Source organism: Oncorhynchus gorbuscha, unplaced genomic scaffold (genome assembly GCF_021184085.1).
Source record: "Oncorhynchus gorbuscha isolate QuinsamMale2020 ecotype Even-year unplaced genomic scaffold, OgorEven_v1.0 Un_scaffold_1387, whole genome shotgun sequence".
NCBI classification, from domain to species: domain Eukaryota; kingdom Metazoa; phylum Chordata; class Actinopteri; order Salmoniformes; family Salmonidae; genus Oncorhynchus; species Oncorhynchus gorbuscha.
In genome coordinates this window covers 7501-30000 of record NW_025744660.1, presented here as the reverse complement: position 1 = coordinate 30000, position 22500 = coordinate 7501, and the positions used below count along the sequence as shown (strand labels likewise).

Genomic DNA, 22500 nt, shown 5'->3' with positions numbered 1-22500 from the left:
AAGAAGTTGAAGATAATATGTCATTAAAGGAGCTCTCCTGTCGTTTATATTAAAACATTACAATTACACTCCAGCTGATTCCACAGACATGAATACGCATTAGGATATTAAGCCTTAGATATTTCCATAATCACTTATTGTGTGTGTGTGTCCGTGTGTGTGTGTCCGTGTGAGTGTGAGTGTGAGTGTGAGTGTGTGTGTGTGTGTGTGTGTGTGTGTGTGTGTGTGTGTGTGTGTGTGTGTGTGTGTGTGTGTGTGTGTGTGTGTGTGTGTGTGTGTGTGTGTGTGTGTGTGTGTGTGTGTGCGTGCGTGCGTGCGTGCGTGCGTGCGTGTGTGTGTGTGAGGGTGTCTTCCATAATTATAGTCACTCTTCATAACAACCATCTGGGTAATGTGAGTAATTATCTGATATATAGGAGGCATGACTCAGAAAACAGGTGTGTGTGTGGTGTGTGTGTGTGTTGTGTTGTGCATGTGTTGTGTGTTATGTGTTGTGTTTGTGTATTGTGTGTGTGTGTTTGTTGTGTGTTGTGTGTGTGTGGGTGTGTGTGTTTGTTGTGTGTGTGTGTGTGTGTGTGTGTGTTTGTTGTGTGTTGTGTGTCTGTTGTGTGTCTGTGTGTTTGTTGTGTGTTATGTGTCTGTTGTGTGTGTGTGTGTGTGTGTGTGGGTGTCCTACTGTACCTGTCCTTGAAGAAGCGTCGGAACCCGAAGCCGATGAGCTTGAGGACAGATTCCACCACAAAGGTTGTGGTGAAGAAATAGTTACAATACTTCAGACTCGTCTCCAATGACTAGAGAAAGATGGAGGAGAGGGAGAGAGAGAGGGAGAGAGAGAGGGAGAGAGAGAGGGAGAGAGAGAGAGAGAGAGAGAGAGAGAGAGAGAGAGAGAGAGAGAGAGAGAGAGAGAGAGAGAGAGAGAGAGAGAGAGAGAGAGAGAGAGAGAGAGAGAGAGAGAGAGAGAGAGAGAGGGAGAGGGAGAGGGAGAGGGAGAGAGGAATGGGTTAGTGTTTGTTGAATGTGAGGGTCACATTGTAGCCTTGTTGAGACAATACTTCAAAAGCCAAGCTGTGTCACTATACAATCTCAAGTTCAAAGACGAATAAAGTTCTGAGGGGAAGAAGAATGTATGATGGCATTTAGCACACACACACACGCACACACGCGCACACACGCACACACACACACACACACACACGCACACACACACACACACACACACACACACACACACACACACACACACACACACACACACACACACACACACACACACACACACACACACACACACACACACACACACACACACACACACACACACACACACACACACACACACACACACACACACACCAAACACCAAACACCAAACTGCAAACACCAGACCCTCACCCGTCCATACCTGTGGTTGGCTGTAGTGCTCCAGGGACATAGTAATGACATTGATACAGATGATGAAGGTGATGAAGAGGTCCAGGTAGTGGCTGGTACACAGAGTGTGGATCATCAGACGACCATGACTATAGTTGGTATAGTACGGTAGCTTCTGTGCCTCTGTAGGGTGAAGAGGGAGGAGGAGGGAGAGGGGAGAAGAGAGGGGAGAAGGGGGTAGGAAGAGGGGAGGGAGGGAGGGGAGGGGGGGGGAGGGGAGGGGGGGGGGAGGGGAGGGGAGGGAGGGGAGGGGAGGGAGAAAGATGAGAGGGGAGAAGAGAGGGGAGAAGTGGGTAGGAAGAGGAAGAGGGAGAGGGGGGGGAGGGGAGGGGGGGAGGGGAGGGGAGGGGAGGGGAGGGGAGGGGAGGGGAGGGGAGAAAGAGGATGAAGAAGAGAGGGGAGAGGAGAGGAGATAGGGTGGATAGAGGTAGGGGAGAAGAGAAGATGGGATGAGGGAGGGGTAGGAGACATGAGAGGAGAATGAGAGGTGTGGAAGGGAAGAGAGGAGAGAGAGAGTGAGAGGGAGAGGAGGGGAAAAAGAGAGATATAGAGGATTGTAGAGGTAAGACGGAAGACAGGAGGGATGAGAGGATGGGTGAAGAGAAAGCAAGAGAAGGTGAGAGAGAAAGGATGGAAGTCAGGGAGCCAGTAGAGGGGAGGGAAAGAAAGGATGAGCTATTCTACAGAGAAATGACAAATATCCTTTCCCTTAAACAGGAAGTAAAATAGACCAAAATGGACTAAAGTGATGAATGACCATCCTCATATAGTAATATAATGATAGCATCATGTATTACATTAAACCACCTGCAGAGATGGGCCAGTTAAACATTTTACTTTAGTTCTCCAGCTCTCAGGATAGTTTGACCCCATCCTCCCCAACTTTCAGTTTGACCCCATCCTCCCCAACTTTCAGTGTGACCCAATCATCCATAACTTTCAGTTTGACCCCATCCTCCCCAACTTTCAGTGTGACCCCATCCTCCCCAACTTTCAGTTTGACCCAATCCTCCCCAACTTTCAGTTTGACCCCATCCTCCCCAACTTTCAGTTTGACCCCACCCTCCCAAACTTTCAGTTTGACCTAATCCTCCCTAACTTTTAATCACACTTTCATATTCTTATTTTTCTACTTCTCATATTTGGTTCAATGAATCTCATGTTATTTGACCTGTTTCTACCTTTATAACAATAACTATACACTCTAAAAATGTGTTGTTCAACAAGGGTTCTTCTCACATCCTTGAAGTTCTTGAAAGAACCTTAGGGATATTGGCACTCAAAATGCCCCCCAAAAGGTTCTTCCAAGAACCCCATAGGAGGTGGGGTTCATCGAGAAACCTCTTTAGTTGGTGGGGGTTCTTGGAGGGTCTTATTTGCCCAACTGAAACACTTGGATTTGAATTTGAAAGGACAGAAGGAGCAGGGACTTAACTGACAAATGTAAAGATCTCAATGTAAGGTAAGGTTGGTCCATTGTATCATCTCAATGTAAGGTAAGGTTGGTCCATTGTATGATCTAAATGTAAGGTAAGGTTGGTCCATTGTATCATCTCAATGTAAGGTAAGGTTGGTCCATTGTATCATCTCAATGTAAGGTAAGGTTGGTCCATTGTATCATCTCAATGTAAGGTAAGGTTGGTCCATTGTATCATCTCAATGTATATTGTTTCATGATTATACCATCTATCTTTTCATATTTGTGCAAATATTTCAAAACAGAAAATGGACACAATTCAATGGATATCAATCAACAAAAAGATAACAATATTTAGTCTATAAGAATATGTTGAAGAATCGCTGTGTTGGGTGCAGATGACTGAACTGCTCACGTCTGTGTCTGTAGATGGCTGAACACAAACCAAGGTAGGAATACTGACATGTGCATCATTTGTTCATCTGCATAATGACTATTTTTGGGATTCACAGACTTCTCACACAGTACACCTCTGATGAGTAAAACAGGAAACCTGTTAGATGACCATCCACTGTGAAATCATTCTATAGATACAGAGAACATCAACACATTAACATCAACAGGACAGAGGAAAACCCATTGGACTTGGGACTCTGCTGGGAGTTTTCCTCATATTTACAATGTTTTTTTATGCTTTGTCAATAAAATCAGAAAACACAGAACTAAAATACTGTATTTGTGTTGTTATTGTTATGCATATTATTATTAGTAATAACAGGGGAGGGGGGTAGATCAAAAAGGAACCAGAAAATGTTCTTCAAAAGGTTCTTTGAGGTTCCATTTAAAGGGTTCTATGAAGAATTATAGGGGTTCCCCCACAGTTTCAATTTGAAGAACCACCAAAGGATCCTCCAGGAACCTATTCTTCTCAAAGTGTATGTTCACTTGATACAATGTCTATTCTATTCTACGGAGCCTTATCTGTTATTATGTCTTATTGTTGTGGCATTATAGAGAAGGAACCTGGCAGTAAGCATTCAGTAGGAAGGTGTATACCATGTGTATCCTGTACATACACCAGCCATCAGACTGCCAAACACTTCATCAAACTACTACCCAGACTATATGCATAGACCCCTTGTTGTTGTTGTTGCACGGCCTCTATGCATACTCATCCATTGGACACTTTCATACTCATTCATTGGACACTTTCACACTCATTCATTGGACACTTGCACACTCATCCATTGGACACTTTCACACTCATCCATTGGACACTTTCATACTCATTCATTGGACACTTTCACACTCATCCATTGGACACTTTCATACTCATTCATTGGACACTTTCATACTCATCCATTGGACACTTTCACACTCATCCATTGGACACTTTCATACTCATTCATTGGACACTTTCATACTCATTCATTGGACACTTTCATACTCATTCATTGGACACTTTCATACTCATCCATTGGACACTTTCACACTCATCCATTGGACACTTTCACACTCATCCATTGGACACTTCATTGGACACTTTAACTCTGCACTGTTGGGACAGGCCTCTCCAGTCAGCATTTCACAGTAAAGTCTACACCTGTTATACTCAGCACGTGACAAATAAAATGTGATTTTATAAAAATTGACACGACTTTACTTTTCCTCTATGTAACCATATCTATCTTCACCCTCCATCCCTCCTCTCTCTCTTTCCTTCCCCATCCCTCCCCCTCCATCCCTTCTCTCTCTTTCCTTCCCCATCCCTCCCCCTCCATCCCTCCTCTCTCTCTTTCCTTCCCCATCCCTCCCCCTCCATCCCTTCTCTCTCTTTCCTTCCCCATCCCTCCCCCTCCATCCCTCCTCTCTCTCTTTCCTTCCCCATCCCTCCCCCTCCATCCCTCCTCTCTCTCTTTCCTTCCCCATCCCTCCCCCTCCATCCCTCCTCTCTCTCTTTCCTTCCCCATCCCTCCCCCTCCATCCCTTCTCTCTCTTTCCTTCCCCATCCCTCCCCCTCCATCCCTCCTCTCTCTCTTTCCTTCCCCATCCCTCCTCCCTTCATCCCTCCCTCTCTCTCTTTCCTTCCCCATCCCTCCCCCTCCGTCCCTCCTCTCTCTCTTTCCTTCCCTATCCCTCCCCCTCCATCCCTCCTCTCTCTCTTTCCTTCCCCATCCCTCCCCCTCCATCCCTCCTCTCTCTCTTTCCTTCCCCATCCCTCCCCCTCCATCCCTCCTCTCTCTCTTTCCTTCCCCATCCCTCCCCCTCCATCCCTCCTCTCTCTCTTTCCTTCCCCATCCCACCCCCTTCATTCCTCCTCTTTCTCTCTCTCTTTCCTCCCCCTCCATTCCTCCTCTTTCTCTCTCTCTTTCCTTCCCCATCCCTCCTCCCTCCGTCCCCCCTCTCCCTCTTTCCTTCCCCACCCCTCCCCCTCCATCCCTCCTCTCTCTCTCTCTTTCCTTCCCCATCCCTCCCCCTCATTTCCTACTCTTTCTCTCTCTCCCTGCTTCCCCATCCCTCCCCCTCCATCCCTCCTCTCTCTCTTTCCTTCTCCATCCCTCCCCTCCATTCCTCCTCCCTCTCTTTCCTTCCCCATCCCTCCCCCTCCATTCCTCCTCTCTCTCTTTCCTTCCCCATCCCTCCCCCCTCCATTCCTCCTCTTTCTCTCTCTCCCTCCTTCCCCATCCCTCTCCCTCCATCCCTCCTTCCCTCCCCCTCCCTCCATCTCCATTCCTCCCTCCTTCCTTCCCTCCATTCCTTCCCTCTCTATCTCCCTCCCTCCATCCCCATCCATCCCTCACTTACTCCTCCTCTTCTTCTCCATGCGTCTCTGTCGTTTCTCCTCCCTCCTTTTGGCCTCCTCCACTTCCTGGTTCTGTCTGCACTTGTGGAAGTTCTCCACCACCACGCCCACAAACATGTTGAGGACGAAGAAACTGACGATGAGGAGGAAGGAAATGAAGTACAGGAGCATCCACGGATTGTTGTTAATAGACGGCTGGAGGAGAGAGGGAGGGAGGATAGAGAGAGGGAGGGAGAGAGGGAGGGAGATAGAGAGGGGGGTAGAGTGGGAGGGGGAGAGAGAGGGTGGGAGGATAGAGAGGGAGAAGGGGAGAGGGAGGGAGATAGAGAGAGGGAGGGTAGAGAGAGAGGGGAGGAAGGGAAAAGAGAGAGAGGGGGAGAGAGAGGGGGATGAGGATAGAGAGGGGGATGGGGGAGAGAGGGGGAGGGAGAAAGAGAGAGAGGAAGAGGAAGAGGAAGAGGGAGAGGGGGGAGGAGGAAAGAGATGTTAGTTCATTCAGGAAGGAGGAAGTTCAGCATCCATAGGCTGAAAGGGAGAAGGGGAAGGAGGGGAGTGGGAGAGGTGAGAGAGAGAGAGAGAGAGAGAGAGAGAGAGAGAGAGAGAGAGAGAGAGAGAGAGAGAGAGAGAGAGAGAGAGAGAGAGAGTAAATGGGCATGTGGGGAATATGGGGGAAAAGGGAGGAGAAGATGTGAGGGGGAGAGATTGAAAAGCAAGAATGGATACGAAAGAGAGGTCAAAGGGCATGAGAAAAAGAAGAAGCAAGGAGGAAGACATGTTCTGGTTTTCAATAAGGGACAACAGGAGAGTCAAAGAAATCTGCTGACTCATACAACACATTATTTTCAGCAGGAAAACTTGTTTCAGCCACTTTTCAATCAATTGTTTTACAGCGAATGTGTGTGTGTGTGTGTGTGTGTGTGTGTGTGTGTGTGTGTGTGTGTGTGTGTGTGTGTGTGTGTGTGTGTGTGTGTGTGTGTGTGTGTGTGTGTGTGTGTGTGTGTGTGTGTGAGTGAGTGAGTGAGTGAGTGAGTGAGTGAGTGAGTGAGTGAGTGAGTGAGTGAGTGAGTGAGTGAGTGAGTGAGTGTACACGTGTGTACGCGTGTGTGTATGTGTGCCCGTTTCTGTGTGGGAGTGTGCGTAAGTGTTTTAATGTATACCTGTCTATGCCCACAGCGTCCAGTCCGTGGTACATGACGTTGTGTGTGCTGTGTGTGTGTGTGTGTGTGTGTGTGTGTGTGTGTGTGTGTGTGTGTGTGTGTGTGTGTGTGTGTGTGTGTGTGTGTGTGTGTGTGTGTGTGTGTGTGTGTGTGTGAGTGAGTGAGTGAGTGAGTGAGTGAGTGAGTGAGTGAGTGAGTGAGTGAGTGAGTGAGTGAGTGAGTGAGTGAGTGAGTGAGTGTACACGTGTGTGTGTATGTGTGCCCGTTTCTGTGTGGGAGTGTGCGTAAGTGTTTTAATGTATACCTGTCTATGCCCACAGCGTCCAGTCCGTGGTACATGACGTTGTCCCAACTGTGTGTGTGTGTGTGTGTGTGTGTGTGTGTGTGTGTGTGTGTGTGTGTGTGTGTGTGTGTGTGTGTGTGTGTGTGTGTGTGTGTGTGTGTGTGTGTGTGTGTGTGTGTGTGTGTGTGTGTGTGTGTGTGAGTGAGTGAGTGAGTGAGTGAGTGAGTGAGTGAGTGAGTGAGTGAGTGAGTGAGTGAGTGAGTGAGTGAGTGAGTGAGTGAGTGTACACGTGTGTACGCGTGTGTGTATGTGTGCCCGTTTCTGTGTGGGAGTGTGCGTAAGTGTTTTAATGTATACCTGTCTATGCCCACAGCGTCCAGTCCGTGGTACATGACGTTGTCCCAACTGTGTGTGTGTGTGTGTGTGTGTGTGTGTGTGTGTGTGTGTGTGTGTGTGTGTGTGTGTGTGTGTGTGTGTGTGTGTGTGTGTGTGTGTGTGTGTGTGTGTGTGTGTGTGAGTGAGTGAGTGAGTGAGTGATGTGTGCCCGTTTCTGTGTGGGAGTGTGAGTGAGTGAGTGTGGTGAGTGAGTGAGTGAGTGAGTGAGTGAGTGAGTGTACACGTGTGTGTGTATGTGTGCCCGTTTCTGTGTGGGAGTGTGCGTAAGTGTTTTAATGTATACCTGTCTATGCCCACAGCGTCCAGTCCGTGGTACATGACGTTGTCCCAACTGTGTGTGTGTGTGTGTGTGTGTGTGTGTGTGTGTGTGTGTGTGTGTGTGTGTGTGTGTGTGTGTGTGTGTGTGTGTGTGTGTGTGTGTGTGTGTGTGTGTGTGTGTGAGAGTGTGTGTGAGTGAGTGAGTGAGTGAGTGAGTGAGTGAGTGAGTGAGTGAGTGAGTGAGTGAGTGAGTGAGTGAGTGAGTGAGTGAGTGAGTGTACACGTGTGTGTGTATGTGTGCCCGTTTCTGTGTGGGAGTGTGCGTAAGTGTTTTAATGTATACCTGTCTATGCCCACAGCGTCCAGTCCGTGGTACATGACGTTGTCCCAACTGTGTGTGTGTGTGTGTGTGTGTGTGTGTGTGTGTGTGTGTGTGTGTGTGTGTGTGTGTGTGTGTGTGTGTGTGTGTGTGTGTGTGTGTGTGTGTGTGTGAGTGTGTGAGTGAGTGAGTGAGTGAGTGAGTGAGTGAGTGAGTGAGTGAGTGAGTGAGTGAGTGAGTGAGTGAGTGTACATGTGTGTACACGTGTGTGTGTATGTGTGCCCGTTTCTGTGTGGGAGTGTGCGTAAGTGTTTTAATGTATACCTGTCTATGCCCACAGCGTCCAGTCCGTGGTACATGACGTTGTCCCAACTGTGTGTGTGTGTGTGTGTGTGTGTGTGTGTGTGTGTGTGTGTGTGTGTGTGTGTGTGTGTGTGTGTGTGTGTGTGTGAGTGAGTGAGTGAGTGAGTGAGTGAGTGAGTGAGTGAGTGAGTGAGTGAGTGAGTGAGTGAGTGAGTGAGTGAGTGTACACGTGTGTACGCGTGTGTGTATGTGTGCCCGTTTCTGTGTGGGAGTGTGCGTAAGTGTTTTAATGTATACCTGTCTATGCCCACAGCGTCCAGTCCGTGGTACATGACGTTGTCCCAACTGTGTGTGTGTGTGTGTGTGTGTGTGTGTGTGTGTGTGTGTGTGTGTGTGTGTGTGTGTGTGTGTGTGTGTGTGTGTGTGTGTGTGTGTGTGTGTGTGTGTGTGTGTGTGTGTGTGTGTGTAGGGCTGTGGCGGTCATGCAATTTTGTCAGCCAGTTATTGTCAAGCAGAAGACTTTCGTTCTCACAGTAATTGAATGTTAATTAACATAAACACGTTTAGCTTGTTCAGGCCTCCACACATACTAGCCTCATACAAGCCTCATACTAGCCTCATACTAGCCTCATACAAGCCTCATACAAGCCTCATACTAGCCTCATACTAGCCTCATACAAGCCTCATACTAGCCTCATACAAGCCTCATACTAGCCTCATACAAGCCTCATACAAGCCTCATACTAGCCTCATACAAGCCTCATACAAGCCTCATACAAGCCTCATACAAGCCTCATACAAGCCTCATACAAGCCTCATACAAGCCTCATACAAGCCTCATACAAGCCTCATACAAGCCTCATACTAGCCTCATACAAGCCTCATACAAGCCTCATACAAGCCTCATACAAGCCTCATACTAGCCTCATACAAGCCTCATACAAGCCTCATACAAGCCTCATACAAGCCTCATACAAGCCTCATACTAGCCTCATACAAGTAAGATATTATGTGTAGCTAAAGGTAATTATCAACATATCAAAAATGAAATCAAATACAAACTCACTATAATTGCAGGATAACTGAATTTGTTTAATTTAGACTATACCAATGATGTACCAGAGATATGTTAAATGTTTTGTAATATCCGGTAGGTTATGTATTGTTAAATGTTTTTGTAATATGCGGGAGGTTATGTAATGTTAAATGTTTTTGTAATATGCGGTAGGTTATGTAGTGTTAAATGTTTTTGTAATATGCGGTAGGTTATGTATTGTTAAATGTTTTTGTAATATGCGGTAGGTTATGTATTGTTAAATGTTTTTGTAATATGCGGTAGGTTATGTATTGTTAAATGTTTTTGTAATATGCGGTAGGTTATGTATATCTACAGTTGAAGTCAGAAGTTTACACAGACTTAGGTTGGAGTCATTAAAACCCGTTTTTCAACCACTCCACAAATTTCTTGTTGACAAACTATAGTTTCCCCCAATTTATTGGGGGAAGGTTGTGGAAGGCGACCTGAAACATTTGACCCAAGTTAAACAATTTAAAGGCAATGCTACCAAATACTAATATAGTGCATGTAAACTTCTGACCCACTGGGAATTTGATGAAAGAAATAAAAGCTGAAAGAAATAATTCTCTCTACTATTATTCTGTCATTTCACATTCTTAAAATAGTGGTGATCCTAACTGACCTAAGGCAGGGAATTTTTACGAGGATTAAATGTCAGGAATTGTGAAAAACTGATTTTAAATGTATTTGGCAAAGGTGTATGTAAACTTCCGATTTCAACGGTAGACCTGTGTGTATTCATCAGCTCTAATATGTGTGTATTCATCAGCTCTAATATGTGTGTATTCATCAGCTCTAATATGTGTGTATCCATCAGCTCTAATATGTGTGTATCCATCAGCTCTAATATGTGTGTATCCATCAGCTCTAATATGTGTGTATTCATCAGCTCTAATATGTGTGTATTCATCAGCTCTAATATGTGTGTATTCATCAGCTCTAATATGTGTGTATCCATCAGCTCTAATATGTGTGTATCCATCAGCTCTAATATGTGTGTATCCATCAGCTCTAATATGTGTGTATTCATCAGCTCTAATATGCTTATGGTTGTTTTGTACTAATCATCCCCTTAGAAAGCGCTGTCCATGTCATTGTGTTTGGCTTTGAAACAACATCCACAATGAACATGTTTTCCACTCAGTTTCAACCTGTTGGTGAACTTCATTTAGTCACATGGATCAATCACAGTGGGGTGGATTTAAAAACGCCATACTGTTTTAATGATAAGTGTTTGATGTGATTTTTGATCGCATTTGATGTCAGAGTGGTTAAAGGGACAACAGAGCCCTGAGTACCAGGCCGTTAGAACCTGATGGTAGTTAGAGGGACAACAGAGCCCTGAGTACCAGGCCGTTAGGACCTGATGGTAGTTAGAGGGACAACAGAGCCCTGAGTACCAGGCCGTTAGGACCTGATGGTAGTTAGAGGAACAACAGAGCCCTGAGTACCAGGCCGTTAGAACCTGATGGTTGTTAGAGGGACAACAGAGCCCTGAGTACCAGGCCGTTAGGACCTGATGGTAGTTAGAGGGACAACAGAGCCCTGAGTACCAGGCCGTTAGGACCTGATGGTAGTTAGAGGGACAACAGAGCCCTGAGTCCCAGGCCGTTAGGACCTGATGGTAGTTAGAGGGACAACAGAGCCCTGAGTACCAGGCCGTTAGGACCTGATGGTAGTTAGAGGGACAACAGAGCCCTGAGTACCAGGCCGTTAGGACCTGATGGTAGTTAGAGGGACAACAGAGCCCTCAGTACCAGGCCGTTAGGACCTGATGGTAGTTAGAGGGACAACAGAGCCCTGAGTACCAGGCCGTTAGGACCTGATGGTAGTTAGAGGGACAACAGAGCCCTGAGTACCAGGCCGTTAGGACCTGATGGTAGTTAGAGGGACAACAGAGCCCTGAGTACCAGGCCGTTAGGACCTGATGGTAGTTAGAGGAACAACAGAGCCCTGAGTACCAGGCCGTTAGGACCTGATGGTAGTTAGCTGGGACAACAGAGCCCTGAGGAGTACCAGGCCGTTTGGACCTGATGGTAGTTATGAGGAACAACAGAGCCCTGAGTACCAGGACGTTAGGACCTGATGCTCGTTAGTGAGCTGGGTACTACCAACGCATATCCAGAGTGCATAAGAGGAGATTACCGTGTAGAATTTGACCGCGGTCATGACTCATGACTGGCGGTGTGGTGCTAATATGGCCACTGCAACAGCCCTGTGTGTGTTCTACAGTACCTGTTGGTCTATGCCCACCGCATCCAGACCATGGTACATGATGTTGACCCAGCCGTCTTTAGATGCCAGTACAAACAGAGACATCAGAGCCTGGAGGAGACAGAAACACATTCAGTTAGTTGGTGATTTATGAACCCAACACCTCTAGAGACTCAGTGTCTCATGATAAGGACTCTCTGTCTCACACTTTTTAAAATATGTTTCTTTAACATTCCACAAACACTATTCAATGTACACTTCACAAGCCTTCCCCCTCCTACCGGTCTAACTCTCTCTCTCTCTGTCCTTATCCATTCACACACACCACCCTGCCCCTCCTACCGGTCTATCTCTCTCTCTCTCTGTCCTTATCCATTAACCCTGCCCCTCCTACCTGTCTCTCTCTCTGTCCTTATCCATTCACACACACCACCCTGCCCCTCCTACCTGTCTAACTCTCTCTCTCTCTGTCCTTATCCATTCACACACACCACCCTGCCCCTCCTACCTGTCTAACTCTCTCTCTCTCTGTCCTTATCCATTCACACACACCACCCTGCCCCTCCTACCTGTCTAACTCTCTCTCTGTCCATATCCATTCACACACACCACCCTGCCCCCTCCTACCTGTCTAACTCTCTCTCTCTCTGTCCTTATCCATTCACACACACCACCCTGCCCCTCCTACCTGTCTAACTCTCTCTCTCTCTGTCCTTATCCATTCACACACACCACCCTGCCCCTCCTACCTGTCTAACTCTCTCTCTGTCCATATCCATTCACACACACCACCCTGCCCCCTCCTCCTAACCTGTCCTTATCCATTAACCCTGCCCCTCCTACCTGTCTCTCTCTGTCCTTATCCATTCACACACACCACCCTGCCCCTCCTACCTGTCTAACTCTCTCTCTGTCCTTATCCATTCACACACACCACCCTGCCCCCCCTCCTACCTGTCCTTATCTAACACCACCCTGCCCCTCCTACCTGTCCTTATCCATTCACACACACCACCCTGCCCCCTCCTACCTGTCTAACTCTCTCTCTCTCTGTCCTTATCCATTCACACACACCACCCTGCCCCCTCCTACCTGTCTAACTCTCTCTCTCTCTGTCCTTATCCATTCACACACACCACCCTGCCCCTCCTACCTGTCTAACTCTCTCTCTCTCTGTCCTTATCCATTCACACACACCACCCTTCCCCCTCCTACCTGTCTAACTCTCTCTCTCTCTGTCCTTATCCATTCACACACACCACCCTGCCCCTCCTACCTGTCTAACTCTCTCTCTCTCTGTCCTTATCCATTCACACACACCACCCTGCCCCTCCTACCTGTCTAACTCTCTCTCTCTCTGTCCTTATCCATTCACACACACCACCCTGCCCCTCCTACCTGTCTAACTCTCTCTCTCTCTGTCCATATCCTCACACACACCACCCTCTCTCTGTCCTGTTATCCATTCACACACACCACCCTGCCCCTCCTACCTGTCTAACTCTCTCTCTCTCTGTCCATATCCATTCACACACACCACCCTGCCCCTCCTACCCTACCTGTCCATATCATTCACACACAACCCTGCCCCTCCTACCTCTCTCTGTCCTCTATCCATTCCACACACACCACCCTGCCCCTCCTACCTGTCTAACTCTCTCTCTCTCTGTCCATATCCATTCACACACACCACCCTGCCCCTCCTACCTGTCTAACTCTCTCTCTCTCTGTCCATATCCATTCACACACACCACCCTGCCCCCTCCTACCTGTCTAACTCTCTCTCTCTCTGTCCTTATCCATTCACACACACCACCCTGCCCCTCCTACCTGTCTAACTCTCTCTCTGTCCATATCCATTCACACACCACCCTGCCCCTCCTACCTGTCTAACTCTCTCTCTGTCCATATCCATTCACACACACCACCCTGCCCCCTCCTACCTGTCTAACTCTCTCTCTGTCCATATCCATTCACACACACCACCCTGCCCCTCCTACCTGTCTAACTCTCTCTCTCTCTGTCCATATCCATTCACACACACCACCCTGTCCCCCTCCTACCTGTCTAACTCTCTCTCTCTGTCCATATCCATTCACACACACCACCCTGCCCCTCCTACCTGTCTAACCTGTCCATATCCTCACACACACCAACCTGTCTAACTCTCTCTCTCTCTGTCCATATCCATTCACACACACCACCCTGCCCCTCCTACCTGTCTAACTCTCTCTCTCTCTGTCCATATCCATTCACACACACCACCCTGCCCCTCCTACCTGTCTAACTCTCTCTCTGTCCATATCCATTCACACACCACCCTGCCCCCCTCCTACCTGTCTAACTCTCTCTCTCTCTGTCCATATCCATTCACACACACCACCCTGCCCCTCCTACCTGTCTAACTCTCTCTCTCTGTCCATATCCATTCACACACACCACCCTGCCCCTCCTACCTGTCTAACTCTCTCTCTCTCTGTCCATATCCACACACACACACACCTCCCCTGTCTAACTCTCTCCCCTGTCCTATCCTGTCTAACCCTGCCCCTCCTACCTCTCTCTGTCCATATCCATTCACACACACCACCCTGCCCCTCCTACCTGTCTAACTCTCTCTCTCTCTGTCCATATCCATTCACACACACCACCCTGCCCCTCCTACCTGTCTACTCTCTCTCTGTCCATATCCATTAACCCTGCCCCTCCTACCTGTCTAACTCTCTCTCTGTCCATATCCATTCACACACACCACCCTGCCCCTCCTACCTGTCTAACTCCCTCTCTCTGTCCTATCCATTCTACCACCCTGCCCCTCCTACCTGTCTAACTCTCTCTCTGTCCATATCCATTCACACACACCACCCTGCCCCTCCTACCTGTCTAACTCTCTCTCTGTCCATATCCATTCACACACCACCCTGCCCCTCCTACCTGTCTAACTCTCTCTCTCTCTGTCCATATCCATTCACACACACCACCCTGCCCCCCTCCTACCTCTCTGTCCATATCTAACCTGTCTAACTCTCTCTCTCTGTCCATATCCATTCACACACACCACCCTGCCCCTCCTACCTGTCTAACTCTCTCTGTCCATATCCATGTCCATATCCACACACACCACCCTGCCCCTCCTACCTGTCTAACTCTCTCTCTGTCCATATCCATTCACACACACCACCCTGCCCCTCCTACCTGTCTAACTCTCTCTGTCCTCTCTGTCCCTGTCTACTCTCTCTCTGTCCATATCCATTCACACACACCACCCTGCCCCTCCTACCTGTCTAACTCTCTCTCTGTCCATATCCATTCACACACCACCCTGCCCCTCCTACCTGTCTAACTCTCTCTCTCTGTCCATATCCATTCACACACACCACCCTGCCCCTCCTACCTGTCTAACTCTCTCTCTCTCTGTCCATATCCATTATCCTACCTGTCTACCTCTCTCTCTCTCTGTCCATATCCACACACACCACCCTGCCCCTCCTACCTGTCTAACTCTCTCTCTCTGTCCATATCCACACACCACCCTGCCCCTCCACCACCCTGTCCATATCCATTCACACACACCACCCCTCCTACCTGTCTAACTCTCTCTCTCTGTCCATATCCATTCACACACACCACCCTGCCCCTCCTACCTGTCTAACTCTCTCTCTGTCCTATCCATTCACACACACACACACCACCCTGCCATTCACACACCACCCTGCCTCCTCCTACATGTCTAACTCTCTCTCTCTCTGTCCATATCCATTCACACACACCACCCTGCCCCCTACCTGTCTAACTCTCTCTCTCTCTGTCCATATCCATTCACACACACCACCCTGCCCCTCCTACCTGTCTAACTCTCTCTCTGTCCATATCCATTCACACACACCACCCTGCCCCTCCTACCTGTCTAACTCTGTCTCTCTGTCCATATCCATTCACACACACCACCCTGCCCCTCCTACCTGTCTAACTCTCTCTCTGTCCATATCCATTCACACACACCACCCTGCCCCTCCTACCTGTCTAACTCTCTCTCTGTCCATATCCATTCACACACACCACCCTGCCCCTCCTACCTGTCTAACTCTCTCTCTGTCCATATCCATTCACACACACCACCCTGCCCCTCCTACCTGTCTAACTCTCTCTCTGTCCATATCCACACACACACCACCCTGCCCCTCCTACCTGTCTAACTCTCTCTCTGTCCATATCCACACACACACCACCCTGCCCCCTCCTACCTGTCTAACTCTCTCTCTGTCCATATCCACACACACACCACCCTGCCCCTCCTACCTGTCTAACTCTCTCTCTGTCCATATTCATTCACACACACCACCCTGTCCCCATCCTACCTGTCTAACTCTCTCTCTGTCCATATCCATTCACACACACCACCCTGTCCCCTCCTACCTGTCTAACTCTCTCTCTCTGTCCATATCCACACACACACACCACCCTGCCCCTCCTACATGTCTAACTCTCTCTCTGTCCATATCCATTCACACACACCACCCTGCCCCTCCTACCTGTCTAACTCTCTCTCTGTCCATATCCACACACACACCACCCTGCCCCCTCCTACCTGTCTAACTCTCTCTCTGTCCATATCCACACACACACCACCCTGCCCCTCCTACCTGTCTAACTCTCTCTCTGTCCATATCCATTCACACACACCACCCTGCCCCTCCTACCTGTCTAACTCTCTCTCTCTGTCCATATCCATTCACACACACCACCCTGCCCCCTCCTACCTGTCCCAGGTTATCAAAGTTGTATTTGTGGTGAACCCATCTGTAGTTGGCCTGGAGACAGTCAGACTTGTTGGTGATGTTCTTCACCTCTAGACCCAGGCAGTAGTAAAACTTCCCCTTGAACAGCTGGGAGGACAACAGTACAGTTAGTCTGCTTGTGTATACCCTTGATATGGGTTATAAGTGCATTATAAAGCCATATGACACTTCATAAGACATTGGTAGTAAAACTTCCCCTTGAACAGCTGAGAGGACAACAGTACAGTTAGTCTGCTTGTGTATACCCTTGATATGGGTTATAAGTGCATTATAAGGCCATATGACACTTCATAAGACATTGGTAGTAAAACTTCCCTTTGAACAACTGAGGGAACAATACAAGACATGAAACCGTGTTAAAAACACAGACAGTGAAAGACACATAAATGACCCGTTGAGGATGAAAGAAAACAACCCCTTGTGGTCGGCTACTCCACTTCTTTAGGTCTCTTCTCCTCTGAGATCTACTCAGCATGGAACAACACATTACAGTTACATTCAGATTTCACATTCACATCTTTATAGTCCTTCACGGTTCCTTCAAAAACAGTTAGTCTTCTTCTTCAATTCGGTTGATTCATTTTGACGACAACAACACATCCGAGGAGATCAGTCAATAACAGAAGAGATATTTAAGTGATGAGATAATCAGGGAGTGAACAGAGTACATAACACTGTTTTTAGACAGACAGACAGACAGACAGACAGACAGACAGACAGACAGACAGACAGACAGACAGACAGACAGGCAGGCAGGCAGGCAGGACAGACAGACAGACAGACAGGCAGGCAGGCAGGCACAGGCAGGCAGACAGACAGGCAGGCAGGCAGGCAGGCAGGCAGCAGACAGACAGACAGACAGACAGACAGACAGACAGACAGACAGACAGACAGACAGACAGACAGACAGACAGACAGACAGACAGACAGACAGACAGACAGACAGACAGACAGACAGACAGACAGACAGACAGACAGACAGACAGACCGTGTTAAAAACACAGACAGTGAAAGACACATAAAGACAGTTGAGGATGAAAGACCCCTTGTGGTCGGCTACTCCATAGACAGACAGACAGACAGACAGACAGACAGACAGACAGACAGTATGGATTCTCTTCCTGAGGGACATGTTATCACAGTTCAATCAGACTCGTCTTATCAGAGAGAAAAGACATCAGAGAAACAGCACAATAACACCTCAGATGGACTGAGAGGATAAAAACGGGAAGAAGACAAAGAGAGAATAATGAAGAGTGAAGATAAAAGAGAATAAGTTCAATAAGAAATCAACAGACAGAAAGTCCAATCAAATCACATGCTTCTTCACCTTCACAAAACATCATACACACAGTCAGATGTGAGGAGAAATGGACAACAGCACATTTCTGTTATGAAGTATAATATCCTGGACTTATACAATAACTAACTGCTGTTATGATGTACAATAAAACTGGACTTATACAATAACTAACTACTGTTATGATGTACAATAAAACTGGACTTACACAATAACTAACTACTGTTATGAGTTACAGTAAAACTGGACTTATACAATAACTAACTGCTGTTATGATGTACAATAAAACTGGACTTATATAATAACTAACTACTGTTATGAGTTACAGTAAAACTGGACTTATACAATAACTAACTACTGTTATGAGTTACAGTAAAACTGGACTTATACAATAACTAACTACTGTTATGAGTTACAGTAAAACTGGACTTATACAATAACTAACTACTGTTATGAGTTACAATAAAACTGGACTTATACAATAACTAACTACTGTTATGAGTTACAGTAAAACTGGACTTATACAATAACTAACTACTGTTATGAGTTACAGTAAAACTGGACTTATACAATAACTAACTACTGTTATGAGTTACAGTAAAACTGGACTTATACAATAACTAACTACTGTTATGAGTTACAATAAAACTGGACTTATACAATAACTAACTACTGTTATGAGTTACAGTAAAACTGGACTTATACAATAACTAACTACTGTTATGAGTTACAGTAAAACTGGACTTATACAATAACTAACTACTGTTATGAGTTACAGTAAAACTGGACTTATACAATAACTAACTACTGTTATGAGTTACAGTAAAACTGGACTTATACAATAACTAACTACTGTTATGAGTTACAGTAAAACTGGACTTATACAATAACTAACTACTGTTATGAGTTACAGTAAAACTGGACTTATACAATAACTAACTACTGTTATGAGTTACAGTAAAACTGGATTTATACAATAACTAACTACTGTTATGAGTTACAGTAAAACTGGACTTATACAATAACTAACTACTGTTATGAGTTACAATAAAACTGGATTTATACAATAACTAACTACTGTTATGAGTTACAGTAAAACTGGATTTATACAATAACTAACTACTGTTATGAGTTACAGTAAAACTGGACTTATACAATAACTAACTCCTGTTATGAGTTACAGTAAAACTGGACTTATACAATAACTAACTACTGTTATGAGTTACAGTAAAACTGGATTTATACAATAACTAACTACTGTTATGAGTTACAGTAAAACTGGACTTATACAATAACTAACTACTGTTATGAGTTACAATAAAACTGGATTTATACAATAACTAAGTACTGTTATGAGTTACAGTAAAACTGGATTTATACAATAACTAACTACTGTTATGAGTTACAGTAAAACTGGACTTATACAATAACTAACTACTGTTATGAGTTACAGTAAAACTGGATTTATACAATAACTAACTTCTGTTTGAACGGATGAATAAAGTGTTATTGTATGGACTTAGAAGAACATGAGGATGTTGTGTAGTTTATTATAATGATGAGGGTGAAGTTGCCCCTATAGATACTGAGCTTGGCATTTCCCCCCACTAATAGTAAAGGCTGTGACTTGAGGAAAGATAATCTGATCCTAGATCTGTACATAGGGGAAACGTCACCCCGGGAAGATAATGTCGTAGTCCTACCTGCACACCGAGGATGCCGAAGATGATAAAGAAAGCGCAGCAGATGAGGACGATGTTTCCTATAGGCTTCAGAGACGTGATGAGAGTCTCTACCACAAGCTTCAGGCCTGGAGCTCTACTGATCACCCTGACAGAGAGAGAGGGACAAAAAGGACTTCTCATCAATCTGGTCATCATCTATGATTCTGCTGTGATGTGTAACAGTGTGTAGAGTGACTGCTGTTAGCACTTATATTACAGTGTGCAGGAACCCTGGTCATGGACAGAACACAAGGTGTTCAGGATTTCCCCCAACCAAACCCAGCCCAAACAAACCTTATTCCCCTAGTTAAATAATAATTCAGGTCCCTCGTGTTAGTGTGTTAGTGCAGGGCTGGAACAAAAACCTGCACCCTCTTCAGGGTTACGAAGCTCCAGGGTTACGAAGCTCCATGGTTACGAAGCTCCAGGGTTATAAAGCTCCAGGGTTACAAAGCTCCAGGGTTACGAAGCTCCAGGGTTACGAAGCTCCAGGGTTACGAAGCTCCATGGTTACGAAGCTCCAGGGTTACGAAGCTCCATGGTTACAAAGCTCCAGGGTTACGAAGCTCCAGGGTTACGAAGCTCCATGGTTACGGAGCTCCATGGTTACAAAGCTCCATGGTTACGAAGCTCCATGGTTACAAAGCTCCAGGGTTACGAAGCTCCATGGTTACAATGCTCCAGGGTTACAAATCTCCAGGGATACGAAGCTCCAGGGTTACGAAGCTCCAGGGTTACGAAGCTCCATGGTTACAAAGCTCCATGGTTACGAAGCTCCAGGGTTACAAAGCTCCAGGGTTACAAAGCTCCAGGGTTACGAAGTTCCATGGTTACGAAGCTCCAGGGTTACGAAGCTCCAGGGTTGCGAAGCTCCAGGGTTATGAAGCTCCAGGGTTAGGAAGCTCCAGGGTTACAAAGCTCCATGGTTATGAAGCTCCAGGGTTAGAAAGCTCCAGGGTTACGAAGCTCCAGGGTTACAAAGCTCCAGGGTTACGAAGCTCCAGGGTTACAAATCTCCAGGGATACGAAGCTCCAGGGTTATGAAGCTCCAGGGTTACGAAGCTCCATGGTTACAAAGCTCCATGGTTACGAAGCTCCAGGGTTACAAAGCTCCAGGGTTACAAAGCTCCAGGGTTACGAAGTTCCATGGTTACGAAGCTCCAGGGTTATGAAGCTCCAGGGTTGCGAAGCTCCAGGGTTATGAAGCTCCAGGGTTAGGAAGCTCCAGGGTTACAAAGCTCCATGGTTATGAAGCTCCAGGGTTAGAAAGCTCCAGGGTTACGAAGCTCCAGGGTTACAAAGCTCCAGGGTTACGAAGCTCCAGGGTTACAAATCTCCAGGGTTACGATGCTCCATGGTAACAAAGGGTTAGGACATGCAACATGATACATGATGAGAGAGAAATAGTGGGAGTTACAATCACCTTTTTGGTGTTTGGGTTATCAATCTGACGGTCAAGTGTTACCCTGAAGTACATTGACAGACAGTTGCATTGTATAATGCTTTAGATTACGTTCATTTCCAGACCAGATACAATGGACAGCTGTTGTTGGTGGCCTATATGCCAGCAAGAGTAAAGAGTCTCACTAACATAAGTATCAGTCCTGTATTTATGGAGTGAGGAGACAGGTGAAAGGTCAACTGAAATACATTGACATCGTTAACAGACAGTTGCATTGCACCGTAATGCTTTACATCACACTGTTTTCCAACATCAGTCCCTTAGTGAGTGAGATGTTAGTGAACTATTAACAACATTATCTACCTTAATATATACAGGTTGGAACAGATCAGCCTGTTATGTCAATGCATTTCTACCAAACAGGGTTTCCTCTGGCAGCATCTAATTATAATTTCCACAGTTATTTCCAGGTAGTACTCCCTACCTGAGAGGGCGTAGTGTCCTGAGCAGCCTGAGCACTCTCAGCACCCCCAGGATCTTAGCCCCGCCCGCCATGGACACAACAATGTCAATCAACGACACGAAGACCAGGAAACCATCCAGAACGTTCCAGCTGCTTTTCAGATAGGCCTTCTCACCCAGGTACAGACCCTTAGAGACCACCTGATAGAGGGAGGATGGGGGAGAAGGAGGAAGGGGGAGAAGGAGGAAGGGGGAGAAGGAGGAAGGGGGAGAGGGAGGAAGGGGGAGAAGGAGGAAGGGGGAGAGGGAGGAAGGGGGAGAGGGAGGAAGGGGGAGAGGGAGGAAGGGGGTGAAGGAGGAAGGGGAGAGGGAGGAAGGGGGAGAGGGAGGAAGGGGGAGAAGGAGGAAGGGGGAGAGGGAGGAAGGGGGAGAAGGAGGAAGGGGGAGAGGGAGGAAGGGGGTGAAGGAGGAAGGGGGAGAGGGAGGAAGGGGGAGAGGGAGGAAGGGGGAGAAGGAGGAAGGGGGAGAGGGAGGAAGGGGGAGAAGGAGGAAGGGGGAGAATGAGGAAGGGGAGAGGGAGGAAGGGGGAGAAGGAGGAAGGGGGAGAGGGAGGAAGGGGGAGAGGGAGAAAGGGAAGGAGGAGAAGAATGAGAGAGACTTACAGTTTGTGAATTAATTTTAAGATAGCCAGGTGAGACAACCACATTTCACAGTCATAGTAAGTATATTTTCCCTCAATAAAGAGACAGTGGTAGAATCAGGTACTCCTTCTCACCCTTAGACACCACCTGGGGAGGGAGAGATGGGAGGGGGGAGAGAGAGGGGGAGAGAGAGGGGGAGAGGGAGTGGAAGGGTAAAAGGTCATTTGTCCAGTGGGCTGGTGCACACACAGACACACAGACACACAGACACACAGACACAGACACACTTCCTGACACTTTTGACACCAAACAAGACGCCAGGCAGCACCGCGACTAAACCTCTGAGTGACAGCCCTGAGGGGCGGAGAAATGGCAACAAACACCAGGCGTCATGCCAACTGTTACCACGGTGACCTGAGCAGGTATAGTTCTATAGCCTGAGGGAGACGGAATGAAAACAGTGTTCAACTCCTACGCCGGGGAGGACTGGAAGCTCAATGATGACGAATGGAA

The 22500-nt window shown here is 47.1% G+C and overlaps 1 protein-coding gene across 1 annotated transcript in view; it reads right to left on the bottom strand.

Annotated features, from left to right (window-relative positions):
* The window catches only part of LOC124016985 (voltage-dependent T-type calcium channel subunit alpha-1I-like), a gene marked incomplete at its 5' end in the record, with an annotated part of 69464 nt that overhangs the window by 43546 nt on the left and 3418 nt on the right, over window positions 1-22500 (bottom strand). The window contains 7 exons of the mRNA XM_046332315.1: window positions 682-791; window positions 1403-1554; window positions 5654-5846; window positions 11681-11770; window positions 16420-16545; window positions 19462-19588; window positions 21369-21547. Coding sequence (XP_046188271.1) covers window positions 682-791; window positions 1403-1554; window positions 5654-5846; window positions 11681-11770; window positions 16420-16545; window positions 19462-19588; window positions 21369-21547 — 977 coding nt within the window. The remainder of the gene's footprint in view (window positions 1-681; window positions 792-1402; window positions 1555-5653; window positions 5847-11680; window positions 11771-16419; window positions 16546-19461; window positions 19589-21368; window positions 21548-22500) is intronic.